Source organism: Equus przewalskii, chromosome 11 (genome assembly GCF_037783145.1).
Source record: "Equus przewalskii isolate Varuska chromosome 11, EquPr2, whole genome shotgun sequence".
NCBI classification, from domain to species: Eukaryota; Metazoa; Chordata; class Mammalia; order Perissodactyla; family Equidae; genus Equus; species Equus przewalskii.
The window spans coordinates 32,368,273-32,380,612 of record NC_091841.1 but is presented as its reverse complement, the minus strand read 5'-3'; the positions used below and the strand labels follow the sequence as shown (position 1 = coordinate 32,380,612).

The 12,340-nt window shown below is 52.2% G+C and overlaps 1 protein-coding gene across 7 annotated transcripts in view; it reads right to left on the bottom strand.

Annotated features, from left to right (window-relative positions):
• KCNQ1 (potassium voltage-gated channel subfamily Q member 1) overlaps positions 1-12,340 on the bottom strand; it is a 389,488-nt gene that overhangs the window by 65,608 nt on the left and 311,540 nt on the right. For 2 of the 7 annotated variants that reach the window (XM_070564494.1, XM_070564500.1), the window contains exons 13-15: positions 10,908-11,002; positions 9,953-10,089; positions 9,126-9,187 (exon numbers count right to left, since the gene is read on the bottom strand). In XM_070564494.1, the coding sequence (XP_070420595.1) occupies positions 9,126-9,187; positions 9,953-10,089; positions 10,908-11,002 (294 nt within the window). Of the gene's footprint in view, positions 1-1,092; positions 6,002-9,125; positions 9,188-9,952; positions 10,090-10,907; positions 11,003-12,340 lie in introns of those variants that run through there. The other 5 variants (XM_070564495.1, XM_070564497.1, XM_070564496.1 and 2 more) reach the window with 5 other exon arrangements.

The following is a 12,340-nucleotide window of genomic DNA, read 5'->3' as shown; positions in this document are numbered from 1 at the left end:
GAATTCTAATGAATATTTTAGCCAGAAAAAAAGTGAACCTAGATGTAAGATCTGAGATGAAAAATAAATGATAAAAATAAGTGAGTGACAAAAGAGGCAAATAGGCGGGTAAGTTTAAACACATATTAATTGTATAAAACACTACTAATTATGAATTTTTAGGTTAAAAAATAAACACAATTGAACCGAAATATACAACAAAGCATATAAGTCAGCAGGAGAGTGACTGAAACTGAAGTGTCCTAAGGTCCTTATTTACAAATGTGAGTAAAGACAGCCATTAGCTCTGCTTTATATCCATTTAAAATATTCTGGGTTAACCGCCATAAGAATGGCAATAGAATACATAACTTCAAAACCAGTAGAAGGAAAAACGGAATGAGAAATAATCATCCATCCAACAGGAGGCCAAAAAGAGGAGCGAAATAAACATTAAAAATTTAGTACAAATGGAAAGCACAAAATTCATTGCTAGGAATCAATCCAAATATATTAGAAATTACATTTAGTGTAAATGTATTAAACAATTTTTAAAAACACAGCCATATAGTGTTTACAAAAGACATCTAAAATGAGTACATGGGGTTAAAAAGAATTTAAAAACTTAACACCAAAATCAGAAAAATAAATCACAAGAAAACTACAGATCAATATCCTTTATGAATATAGATGCAAATATTCTGGACAAAATATGAGCAAACCAAATCCAGCAATGTATAAAAGAGATTATACACCACCACTAAGTGGGAATTGCAAAGTTGGTTTAACACCTCAAAATCAGTTAATGCATTACTCTATATTAATAGAATAAGGCATAAAAACTATGTAACCATCTTGAAAGATGCAGAATGGGCATTTGACAAAATCCAATATCCATTCATGCTAAGAGCTCTGAACAGACTAGGAATAGAAAGAAATGTCCTTAACCTGATAAGGAGCATCCACAGAAGACTTACAGCTAATATCACCCTTAATAGTGAATGACTGAGTGATTTTTTCCTAGCCACTTCTAGTCAACATTTTACTGGAAGTTCAAGCGAGTATAATTAGGCAAAAAGAAAAAAAAAAAAGAAATTAAAGGCATCCAGATTGGAAGGAAGAAGTTAAACTGTCTTTATTCACACATGTCATGATCCTATATGTAGAAAATCCTAAGGAATCAACAACAATAACAAACTTTACTAAAATTAATAACAGTGTAGTCCCCGTTTACAAGCTTGATATAAAAAACTAATTGTATTTCTATATACTAGTAACAAACAACTCAAAAATGAAATTAAGGAAACAATTCCATTGACATCAAAAATAAGAAGATATTTAGGAGTAAATGTAACAAAAGATTTGTGTACTGAAAACTACAAAAGATTACTTGAAGAAATTAAAATAGACCAAATAAATGAAAGGATATACCATGTTCATGAATTAGAAGACTCGACATTGTTAAGACGTCCATTTGTCCCAAGAGGATGTATAGATTTGACAAAATCCCTATCAAAATCTAAGCAAACTTTTTTTTTCCTTTGGGTAGAAATTGACAAGCTGATTCTAAAATTCATACAAAAATTCACGGAACTTAGAAAGGGCAAAACAACTTGAAAAAGAAAAACAAAATTGGAAGATTCACGCTACCTGATTTCAAAACTTAATATCAGGGTACAATAATCAAGACAGTGTAATGTGGGTTTAAGGATAGACTTCAAGACCAATAGAACAGCATTGAGAAACCAGAAACAAACCCATTTATTTATGCTCAACTGATTTTTGACAAAGGTACCATGACAATTCAATGGGGGAAAAAAATAGTCTTTTCAACAAATGGTGCCGAGGCAACTGGATATCCATAAGCAAAACCAAAAACCAAACAAAACTTAAGTTGGACTTTACCTCACACCACACCCCAAGACGAACTCAAAATAAACCATAGAGTTAAATGTAAGACTGAAATGTATAAAACTTCTAGAAGAAAGTGTTCGCGACCTTGGAGTAGGCAAAGAGGTCTTAGATACAACATCAAAAGCACGAGCCATACAAGAAAAGATAAATTGGACTTCATTGAAATCTAAAACTTTTGTGTTTTGAAAGACATGATTAAGAAAATGAAAAGACAGCCACAGAATGGGAGAAAATATTTGCAAGTCATATATTTGATAAAGGACTTGTATCCAGAACATATAAACAACTCTGACAACTCAATAACAGAACAAACTACTTAATTGGAAAATGGGCAAGAGAGTTGAATAAACATTTCACCAAAGAAGACTATGAATGGCTAATAAGCACATGAAAAGTCGCTCAACATCATTAGTGATTAGGGAAATGCAAATCAAATCCACAATGAGATACCATTACACACTCACTCCAATGGCTAAAACAAAAAAGACCAACCATACCACGTATTTGCAAGGATATGGAGAAAGTGGGACCTTTGTGCCTTACTGGTGGGAAATCAAAATGGTACAGACCTTTTGGAAAACAACTGAGACGTTTTTTTAGAAAGTTAAACAGAAACTCACCATATGAGTGGGACCACTCTTAGGAACCGAACCAAGAGAAATGAAAACATATGTCTATACAAAGACTTGCAGATAAAAGTTCACAGCAGCGTTACCCATAATAGCCCCAAACTGGAAACAATCCAAATGTCCATCAACTGGGAAATGGATAAACACAATGTGGTCTGTCCATACAACAGAGTACTATTCAACATTAAGAAGGAAAGAAATGCAGGGTGGAACGTAGAGGAGCCCCAAGAACATTACGCTGTGTGAAAAAAGCTAAACACAAAACACCACATATTGTTCGATTTCATTTACATGAAACGTCCAGAAAAGGCAAATTTCTAGCCTTAGAGAAGTTTAAGCATACAGAGACAGAAAGCAGATGGGTGACTGAGTGTGGCTGGAGGTGGGAACTGGCAGTGACTGCAGATGGAACCGAGGGGATCTGGGGGGTGTTCAAAATGTTCTAAAGCTTAGCTTGGATGCTGGTTGCACACATCAAACTAGAAATTTACTAAAATCTGTCATACATTTATCTTAAATGAATTTTATGGCATCTAAATTACACCTCAATAAAGCTTTAAAAAAAAAAGGTATTCAAACAAAATTAAGTTTGCCTAGCAATTATAACAGACTTTAAGGGAAAAAGCACTACTTGAGATAAAGAGGGTGCTACGTAATTATAAAACGTTGAAATCCAGCAGTGAATATATAAAAACTTGAATATGATTTGTACCTAATTATAAATATATATCTAAAAATATATAAAGTAAAAATCGACAGAAATAGAAGGAAAACTAGACAAATGCTCCACAATAGTTGGAATTTCAACACATTTCTCAGTAACGATAGATCAAATAGATAAAAATATTCCAATGAGGATATAGATTTAAACAAAACAATTAACAAGCTTGTTCTAATGGACATAAAAATGAAACTGCACCCAACAGTGTCAGAACGCACACAGTATTCAAGTACAAAAGGTAAATGTATAAAAATTGACCACATATTATCCCTTAAAACATATTTCAAGATGTTTCAAAGGATTGATAGCATGCAATCACTTTTTCTGACAGCAGAGCAATGATATTCAAAAGCTCTCACATTCACCACATGGCAAAAATCCTGTTGCTACACAGCTCCTGGGATAAACGAGAGGTCATAATGGAGACTAGAACAATATATATGTGAATGAACATTAAAATTAAATGCTATATATCAAAATTTGGTGGATGTAGTTGGAGTGGTATTTAGAGAAAAAATATACAGCTTTAAATGCACACCTTAGAAATCTAGCAAGTCTGAAAATTAATAACTATCCGAGCTAAGAAGTTAGAGAAAGAACAATATTAATTCTAGTAAATAGAAGGAAAAAAATAAAGAGAAACGAATGAGACAAAACCAAACCTACTGTAACAAGGATCAACCAAGTCCAAAGTTTGTTGAAAATATTAATAAAATTGGCAAATAGCTGGCAAGCTTGATCAATGGGAAAAAAAGGAAGGCACGAATAAACAGTATTGGCAATAAAAAGGGGGTGCAGCTAGTGATAATACGGACACTAAAATAATCATAAATGTCTATAGACTTGAAAACTAAGGTGAACTATACAAATTCCTAGAATATGTAACTTGTCAAAACTGACACAAGAAGAAATAGAAAACTCAAATAGTCTCATAACCATTAAAATCATTGAATCAGAATTAAACATCTTCCCACGAAGAAAACGCCAAGGCTAGATGAGTTGAAGTGCCACTGAACATTCAAGGGAAAAAAGGAATCCTAATCTTATACAAAATATCCCAGAATACAGAAACAGAGGGAACACTTCTCAACTTGTTCTGTGAGGCTCACGTAAATTTGATCCCAAACCTGAGAAGGACAGTATAAGAAAGGAAAATCGTGTTCCATACATATTTCACACACAAATACGGACAAAAATTCTGGATGAAACATTAGCAAGTGGGCTCAGCAGTGTCTAGGAAATAATAGACAACGTGAAGGAGTGGTGGCTGGGTGGGAGAGGCCAGAGACCCTATAGATTGCTGGGAAAATAAGCTAAGCGTGAGATGATGAAGGTGTGAGCCCTGAACTCAGCATGGAGGGAGTGGGGCTGAGAGCAAGGTGGGCCTCGTCGAGGCAGCTTCCGGGGGTTGGCGAGGGGGAGTTGTCTGGGATGACAACACCTCGGGGTCCCGTCTTTAGGCCTGGGTGGACGGAAGATTCCCTCTGGGCTGAGGGACAGAGCAGGAGGAACAGTGGCTGGGGCAGATGCTGAGTCCCGGGTAGCTGGGCCTGCCTGGTACAAGGGGAGGGCAGCTGTGCGCTCAGCAAAGGGGTCCGGGGGAGGTGTGTGTGTGGGTCCAAGCTGGGGGGCATTCCTATCCAGGAGAAAGGTGTGCCTGGCCAGGGTTCTAGGACAGGAGGCAGTGGAAGGAATGTCAGGTGGTAGGGGCCCCTTCCCACCCACACTCTCTGAAGTGGGGCCTGGAAACCCAGGACTTCCCTGGGTCCGGCTCTGAGCCATGAACATTTCCGGCCAAAACAGAGAAGAAAGAAATTTTCCCAGCTCACTGTGCGCCTCATATCAGCAAAAGCAGTATGAGCTGAGCTTGCAAAATAAACAGGGCTCAACGTAAACACTGCAGCAGGTCCCGGGCCCTGAGCTAAGAATACACACTGGGGGAGGAGGGTTGGAGCAGCCTGCTTCTCCATCGGGGCCCCGGAGAGCCAAGGGGACGCCTGCCTCCCCAGCAGCCCTGGCTCCAGCGGCCGGAGAAACCCACGCCGGGGGCGCTGGGGACTGGGGGCCGGGCAGGGGCTGGTATTCTCAGGACTCCTGTCCCAGGGCCTGGCAAGGCCTCTGCCAGTGCCAGAATCAGCGCTGCTCCCCTGCCCACCACAGCCCACCCAGCTCACTGCTCGCCCGCCCCACCTTGGCCCACGCTGTTCACGTCAGCCTCTTTTCAACCAGACTCCTTATGTTTATGAAACGCTTTCTGGTTTCCTTGTTTCTCTCCACCTTGTCTCCTCCACCTCCTCAGGGCTTCCTCAGGGACCAGCGCTTCACCTAACTAGCTCTGTGACCTTAGGCAACCACTCAACCTCTCTGGGCCTGTTTCCCCACCTGTAAAAGAGACTTTATTTGGGCAAATAAGAGTCCTTTCTGGAATAAAGACAACATGAAAGAGTATGCGACACCTCTAGTGATCTTTAAACAGAAGCAAAGAGCAGTTCACGACTCTCTTTTCACAACCAAAGGGAGACCCACGGGCAGCGGGGCCAGTGTCTGCCAGCGAGGCTTGCGGGGCCGGGTTGCAGGGTGGGGATGCTCTTTCTGCTGTCTGCATCTCTGGAGTGAGGTGGGCTGCATACCCAGGCCAGGCCGCAGACTGGGGTGCAAGGTACCCCAGGGACAGGGGGCCATCCTGAAGGGCAGATGGGCTCTCCGTCGGAGCAAAGGCACGCCACTGCCAAGCCAGAGTTGCGACAAGGCCCCGGGACTGCAGGAAGAAGGAAGTGTGGGAGGCCCTTCTCCCCGCTGTGGCCCCTGGCCTGGACATTCCCTGCAGGGGAACCGAGACGCCCCTGACCCGGCTGAGCTGGCCTTCCCTGGGAACTCTCTGCAAGTGGCCACCCCAGGCCCCTGACCTCACAACAATCTGCTCCCAAGAGTAGGGGCCAGTCAGCGCGCATCCCAAAGGCCCCTTTCCCAGCCCCTCCTCCTGGCCTGGGCCAGCTGGCCTGGGATGGGACCCCTGTCACAGCCGAGGACCTGAGCTGAGATGAGGAAGCAGCCGGGGGCTGGAGCCTTGACTCCCATCGCTGGGGCCAGGCTCCCTTCCGGCCAGAGGCCAGCGTGGCGGGGTTGGGAAGGCCCAGGGGCTCTGACTGGGGTTGGCGGTGGCGGCTCTGCCACTGCTCTGGGCCTCCGGGCCTCCGAGGGCTGGGCGGCTGCTCAATTTCCTGCCCCCAACTTCCCGCAGTCAGCAGGATTGCTCTGGGGTTGTTTATGGTCCTGATGGCTGCAGTGATAAGGTGGGGCCCAGGACATGCCACTGTACCCTCTGGGCCTGGCGAGGCCCTTTCCCAGGGTCTGTCCCCAAGTGGGGCATCAGCCAGCGGCTGGGGAGGGGCTGGGCGGGCTGCCACTGGCTGGGCCGGATGCCGCCCCACGGCAGCCTCTGTCTGGGCGCAGCGCATCTGCATCGATGCCTTGACAGACGGCGGGGCGCAGACGGTCAGCGTACAGCATGGGCCTGCTTACGACCTCAGAGACCCTAAGGAGGTGGCTCAGCCTCTCAGCCTGAACCGGCTCCCCGGCAGCACAGTGGGGTGAAGGCAGCGCAGAACCAGCCTGGCTAAGTGCCACACGTGTGGAATCCCCTCGAATCCTCAAATCCTCGCAACCCAGAAATGGCCCCTCTCCTGGGCGCAGAGCCTGGGGGCCAGGCCATCAGGGGCTTTGTTCCCAAACCTTGCTCCCGGGGATCAGGGACTCCGGAAAACACTTCCCTTTGTTGTTCAGATCTGAAGAAATGCGGGCACGTGATTGTGTACCCCCAAGGCCAGCGCTGGCCCCACCTCAGCCCACCACGCTGACCTTGGCCGACTGAGGGCTGCATCCTGGTTCTCAGACCACTGCAGGATGGCCGCTACCCCAGCCTGGGGAGGGGGCACTGCTCCAGGGAACCCTGAGTCCTACCCATTGTCACCCCAGAGGACACCAGGCTCCAGCCTGGGTTTAAAGGGGTGGCCTGTCCTGAGAGGCATAAGAAAGGCCTGGAACAGTGGAGTGGGGATAGAACGGGACCTGGACAGGGCATTGAGGAGGGGTGCGCGCATCTGGAAAATGGGGCAGCAGGGTTGCTCCCAGGGCCGCTGAGGGCAGGAAGGCTCAGGGGCCCAGGGGCGGCCATGATTCCTGCCAGCAGTGGGGCCAGTCAGCAAAGGCAGCCTTGGCCAGGGATGCTCCAGGGCTGGGCGAGGATGGGGGGTGGCCTGGGTCCATTCCCTGGCTCCACTTCTGCTTCCTTTGACGCCTGGAAGGCCCCATGCAGGGTCCCCGGCCTGTGTACTGCTGCCTCTCACAGGGGGAGCCAGACTCAAGTCCCTGGGTCCACGCGCCAAGAGAAGCCAAAGCCAAGGATGCATCTCGTTCACCAGAGCGGCGGAGTCCAGGGCCCCAAGCCTCTGATCCCAACTGGCCTGCTGAGCTGACCTCTCCTGCTCTCAGTTCCCACCCCGCCAGACAGGGACGCGTCCCGCCGGGCCATCTGCCTGAGAACAGGAGAGACACCAGTCCCACTCAGGCTTTTGCTGTCCGAGGTGGGCCAGGTCCTCCAGCGCGGCCAGGGTGTTGGTGTCACGTGGCCCCAGTAGGTCAGGCCTGAAGTGCGGGCCCCAGTGGGCACCCGGACAGTGGCCCGCAATTCCCTCTGCCTGATCCCATTTACTGGTCTCCGAGCCCTGGTCAGCCCAGGCCAGGGGCGGACTGTGCAGGAGGAAGGGTGATGCTGCAGGCCCGAGGCCCAGGTAGGACAGGGCAGGAATGGGGAGCCGTGCCCCTGCCCCATCTGCCCAGCTGCAGGTGAGATCGAAGTGGGCGAGAGCCAGGCGTTGCTGGGGAAACTGAGCAGCAGATGCCCTCCCCGTCCGGCCGAAATTCTCTAATTTTAGCCTCCCAGCTACTTTCAGATACACATGTACACGGAGGAGCTGTGCGGCAAGATAAAGGCCCGCTCCGACCCGCAGGGACTTCAAAGGGCAGTGCCAGCTGTGGGCCTGAGAAAGGCCCTGCCACCCCTAGAACCTCCCGCGGCTCCCTGGACGCCCTGGGAAGAGGCGCCCTCGCTGAGAGGTTAGGCGACGGGCACAGAGCCTGGCGGGGAGCGGGCATCCCAGGGGCCGAGGCCGTGTGGGTCAAGGAGGCCGGTGCCCTGCAGCAGAGGGAGCATGGGCTTTGCAGCACCAAAGAGGAGCCACAGGCCCTGAGTCCCACGTGGACGCCCAGCAGGGCCTCAGCTGACACTCTGCACCCTCCAGCGTGGTCAGCACACTACAGTGGGGGGTCCTGGAGCCCACAGCCCCTCCGCCCTGCCCGATATACCCCTGCACCACTGTCAGAGCCTCTGATGTCCCCAAGCGCACACAGGCTGGAGGCCAAAGGAGCCACACGCAGCTACAGACGGCACTGCCCACACTGGCACGTGCCAGGCGGTCCTCAGCTACTGCAGGGAGGGGCCTGTGGCCGCTCAGCACCACGTGCCAGTAAAGACGCCACTTGTTCAGAGGTCGAGAAACCAGCCTGGCCTGAATTTAGGCCGAACTCCTCCCACGGGGACCAACGCCCAGCTGGGTGAGGAGGAGTGGAGGTGAGCCCTGCCGCAGGGAGACCCTGGCGTCATGTGGGCCACACTGAGCACAGAAGGAAGGAAGGAGGGAGCCGGGGAGCGAGACTCGCAGTGGCCCAGGTCACCATCCAATTCCCAACACACGCTGGGACAGAGCCGGAGGAGTGAAACGCCACTGTGGATGGCACTGTACCAGCCCCAAGGACTACGACCACCAGGAGCATTGCCCCGCTGCCCCCCACCAGCCGACGGGGGCCGGGACCCTGGCGCCTACCTTGTCCTCCACGCGGTTCAGGCGGGCGCCGATGGTGTTATTGCCGCGGTCCTTGCTCTTTTCTAGGGGGTAAAGCATGGACGTCAGGGACACGCATGTTGGCGGGGGGAGGGGTGTGGTAGGTCAGGGTCGGAAAGCTTGAACCTCTGAGGACATCTTTTAGCAGCGTGTCTGTGGCGAGAACTTCAGGAGGGGGTGGGGTGGGCAGGGTGCTGGCCGTGGTCGCATGGCCCTGCTCCACCCTTCCCAGCTCTGTGACTTCTGAGAGCGCATCAGTGGAGGACAGGGACACGCCCTAGCCAGGGGGGCTGCCTGCTGTACAAAACCACTATATTCTGCCCTCCAGGGCGGCCCTGGCCTCGCTCAGGCCCCAGCCGTCCCGGCCCCTGCAGAAGCTGCAGCTCCCACTTAAACTTGGGCTGCCTGGCCCTGTGCTCCACCGGTGCACTCACAGAGCTGGAGAACGCACCTACCTTGCTGCCACCAATGGCCCCTCGAATTCTGTGCTAGCCACTCATCCCCTAACCCCACTCCTCTGGTCCCTTCCTGCACAGGATCCGGTCATATCTCCACGCCCAGATCTTCAATGGCCTAGAATCCACGTGGGTTCTTGTACTAATTGAAATTTCTTTGTAAAACACGTTCAAAGCCACTTTGCTTGGGTTGGGGTATGTCTGCCTCCCTCTCTCTGGCTTTTGTTGCCTGTCAGGCACTTTGGAGCCCCCGACAGCTGTTCTGATGGTGGGGAGAGGTGGGTGCAGGTGGAGGGCGGGAAAAGGGTCCAACGTGGGCCACCATGCCCAGGATACCTTGACATGGAAACCCACCTGAGCCGGAGATGAAGAGGGAGGGCTTTCCGATGGACTGGTCCAGCCTGGGAGGGAGGGAGACAGAGACTAGCTCATGCTTGGCCCAGGCACCACACGGACACGCAGCCTGCTGGTGGGCAGGTGCTCCAGTGCACCTAGCAAGACAACAAGCAGCCCGCCCCCTCTGGGGTCACCCACCGCTGCCACCCACAAACCTGCCAGGTGCCTCCCAGTCCCATGCTTCTGAGCGGGCTGGGCAGGGGGCTCAGAGATGAGGGCTAGTGGTTGAGTGCTCCTTAGACTTGCTCCCTGGGCAGGGTGGGGGTCCCAGGATTGCCCAGCGTCCTATGGCCACCTCATAAATGCCCCCGGCCGGGTGCCTTGATTATGCTCAGAGAGGCAGGCCTGCAAATGGGCTCTTCCAGGGCGAGGCCAGGTCGCTGAGCAGGGTGGGGTTCACGTCTCCTTGGTGGGTCAGCGGGGCAGCCTTAGCCCCCGTCCTGTGACCCTTGGATCTAGGTTCCCAGGCTAGCCCGCCATGGAGGCACAGCTGGTCTGGGCCTGCATAGGCCCCCAAGAACCACACTGCTTCCACATGAACAAGCTTCCCAGGCTTCAGGCCAGAAGCCAGAAACTGTTGGCTCCCAATGGTTAGGGTCCCCAGCTCCAGTGGGGCAGACCTCAGGAGTAGGCAGACCTTGGGGAGGGGCCTTGCGCCTGGCAGGGTCTCCCCAGTGTTGGGTGTCTCCTGGGGCAGGGCCTGGCCCTTGCTCAGAGCTGGTACAGCAAGAGGCAGGTGGGTGGGGTGGGCTGCGAAGAGACCTGCAGCTCTGAGAAGCAGGACAAGTATGTAGCCGGAGGGGACGGGAGACGAGGTTGTCCTTCTCGCCTGTGCTGCCTCCACCAACCTCCTGGTCCTCTCACATCACCATGGGTCCCAGGCCCCCTCCCCGGTGCCCCTGCCCAGGCCCACCTTCTCTGCAGCTCTTTGATGCGCACCATGAGGTTGAGGTGGCCCTGGGAGTACTGCTCAATGACGTCCCGCACATCATAGGGCTTCCGCGCTTGCTGCAGGCCAGAAAGACACGAGTCACCCTCCTCTCTGTGCCCGCCAGCTTGGAGCTAAATGCAGATAGTGACAGTCCCTGCCTTGTGGGGTCTTTTGGGGATTTAAGGAACTCGCCCGTGTGGCATGATGGGGGCAGGCCTGACCCATGCAGGAGCTGGGCTCATCCCCGGTGGCTTGGGCACCCCAGGTTTGGCCACTAGGTCTGGGGGATCCTGGGCTGATCGCTCAGCCTCTCTGGGCCTCAGCTTCTTGCCCGCTCACCCGCAGGGGTCTGCCCACTCTCCTTTCCAGGCTACCAGTCCCTGTTTTCCAACAGCCTTGGAAGAGTTGGCCCAGCTGAGGGGCCAGGAGAGAAGCAGAGCCGCCAGGGGCCCCGCTGGGTGGCTGCCAGTGGGGCCAGCTCTGTGAAGCCACTGCCTGCCTGTCAAGCTGACTCTCGACTCACTCACTGGCAGGCACACCCGCTGTTCTCAAGGTGGGAAGGTGGCCCGCCATACACCCTTCCCAGGCAGTCCCCAGGACTGGGCCGAGGTGGCCCCAGGTGACAACCTCTGCCTGCATTGGCTGCTCTGGGTGACAGGCCTTCTGCTGGGACTCCAACGCTACTGGGAGACAGATGCTCCCACAGCAGGCCTCGGGCCAGGCAGGTGACGCCGGGCACCCAGGCTTGGCGCCAGCTCTGAGCCCGCAAATGCGTTGGGGGCTCAAGTACATTTAGGGCCTTGTGCCCAGGAGCCTGTGGGCCGAGGGTCTCGCCCAGGTGGCAGCAGGTTGGTAGAGTGGGGATTGATGGCCCAGGAAGCTCTTTGTGCACACAAGCAGGCTGGAGTCACACGGGAAGCCAGACCACCACCATCGGAGGGGCTGCAGGGAGACACGGTCAGTGGGGCCCAGGATGGTCCTCACTGGACTAAAGGGCCCACATGAGCGATGAGCCGGGTCACTGCCTCTCGCTGGGGAGGGCAAAGGGCCTGAGAGACATGCCAGACGGCCCAGGGGGTGGAGCCCGCCTGGGTCAGAGGATGAGAGCGGACGAGGAGCAAATGTCCATCGAGGGTCAGGGTAAGGTCTCAGCCCTGGGGCCCATTGTCCTTCTTGCCCACCTGGGCTTACCTCTCCTTGGGGTGCCACCCCAGATGCTGGGGCCACCTTTGCCTTCCCAAAAAGATGGGGTCCTGCCTCAGATCTCTGTGTACCCTTCTGACATGCCTGGGGTCTCTGCCATCAATGCTGGCAACTTGGCAAAGTTCTTGCAACTCCCCAACATTGTCCTGGGGCTCAGGAATCCCAAAGCAGGGCAGAGGCCTCCTCTCTACCAGGGGCTAGGCCCCAGAAGT